Source organism: Aplysia californica, unplaced genomic scaffold, assembly GCF_000002075.1.
Source record: "Aplysia californica isolate F4 #8 unplaced genomic scaffold, AplCal3.0 scaffold00275, whole genome shotgun sequence".
NCBI lineage: Eukaryota > Metazoa > Mollusca > Gastropoda > Aplysiida > Aplysiidae > Aplysia > Aplysia californica.
The window spans coordinates 93,898-94,906 of NW_004797545.1; the positions used below are offsets into that span (position 1 = coordinate 93,898).

A 1,009-nucleotide genomic window follows, 5' to 3' on the forward strand; every position below is an offset into this window, starting at 1 on the left:
AAAAAAAAAAATGAAAAACAGAAAACTGCAACAAACAAAAAAAACAAAACGAAAACAACTCATTAAATCACGATTCAGTCGTATACTCCCTTATTAAAATTCTTTCCACCCAACCCCCACCCCCAATTCCACTTTCTAGGTGAGCTTCCTCTCATCCTCCGAGAAGACACAGGACGGACAAGGCATCTGCCCGAACAGTTCCGACTATAATAACGCCACGTCCCCAACCCATTCCCAACCCCCCATACCATAATGCAATATTATTATCTTCCCTCTCTAGGTGAGTCACCTCTCATCCCCCGAGAAGACAGATTATGGTCGCAGTATCTGCCCGTTACACAAACACACACTTACGCACCCATAAACACCCCCCCCCCCCGAAAAGAAAACGAAAATTTGTCCGCACTCCACCCTTCTCCACCCTTCCTCCCCTCATCAGGTGAGCCATCTATCAGCCGCCGAGAAGACAGAATATGGTCGCAGTATCTGCCGGTAACACAAACACATACATATGTACACATAAACACCCCCCCCCCCAACAAACAAACAAACAAACTAACAAACAAATAAAACAAAACACAAAAAACAAACGATTTTAAACCATAGTTCACCCTTGTACACACTTATCAAAATTTGATCCTCCTCGCATCAGGTAAGCCACCTTTCATCCTCCGAGAAGACAGAGGACGGCCGAGGCATCTGCCCGTACAGCCCCAACTATAACGCCACGGCCCTCATCACGTCCCGCGGAGACCTGTACGCTGCCACGGTCGTGGACTACTCGGCCCGAGACCCCGCCATCTCACGACAGCTGGGCAACTCACCCAGGCTCAGGACCATGAAGCAGCACACCAACTGGCTCAATGGTGGGTCTTGTTGGTGTTGTTCATGTTGATGTTATCGTTGTTGTTGTTGTCGTTGTTGTTGTTGATGTCGGGGTTTTTGTTGTTGTTTGTTGTTGTTTTTTGTTGTTGTTGTTTTTTGTTCTTGCTTTTTTTTTTGGGGGGGG

At 47.0% G+C, this 1,009-nt stretch overlaps 1 protein-coding gene across 1 annotated transcript in view; it reads left to right on the top strand.

The window, feature by feature from the left end:
• LOC101857491 (semaphorin-5A) overlaps positions 1 to 1,009 on the top strand; it is a gene marked incomplete in the record, with an annotated part of 95,717 nt that overhangs the window by 85,318 nt on the left and 9,390 nt on the right. The window contains 1 exon segment of the mRNA XM_035970501.1: positions 653 to 866. Within this exon segment, the coding sequence (XP_035826394.1) occupies positions 653 to 866 (214 nt within the window).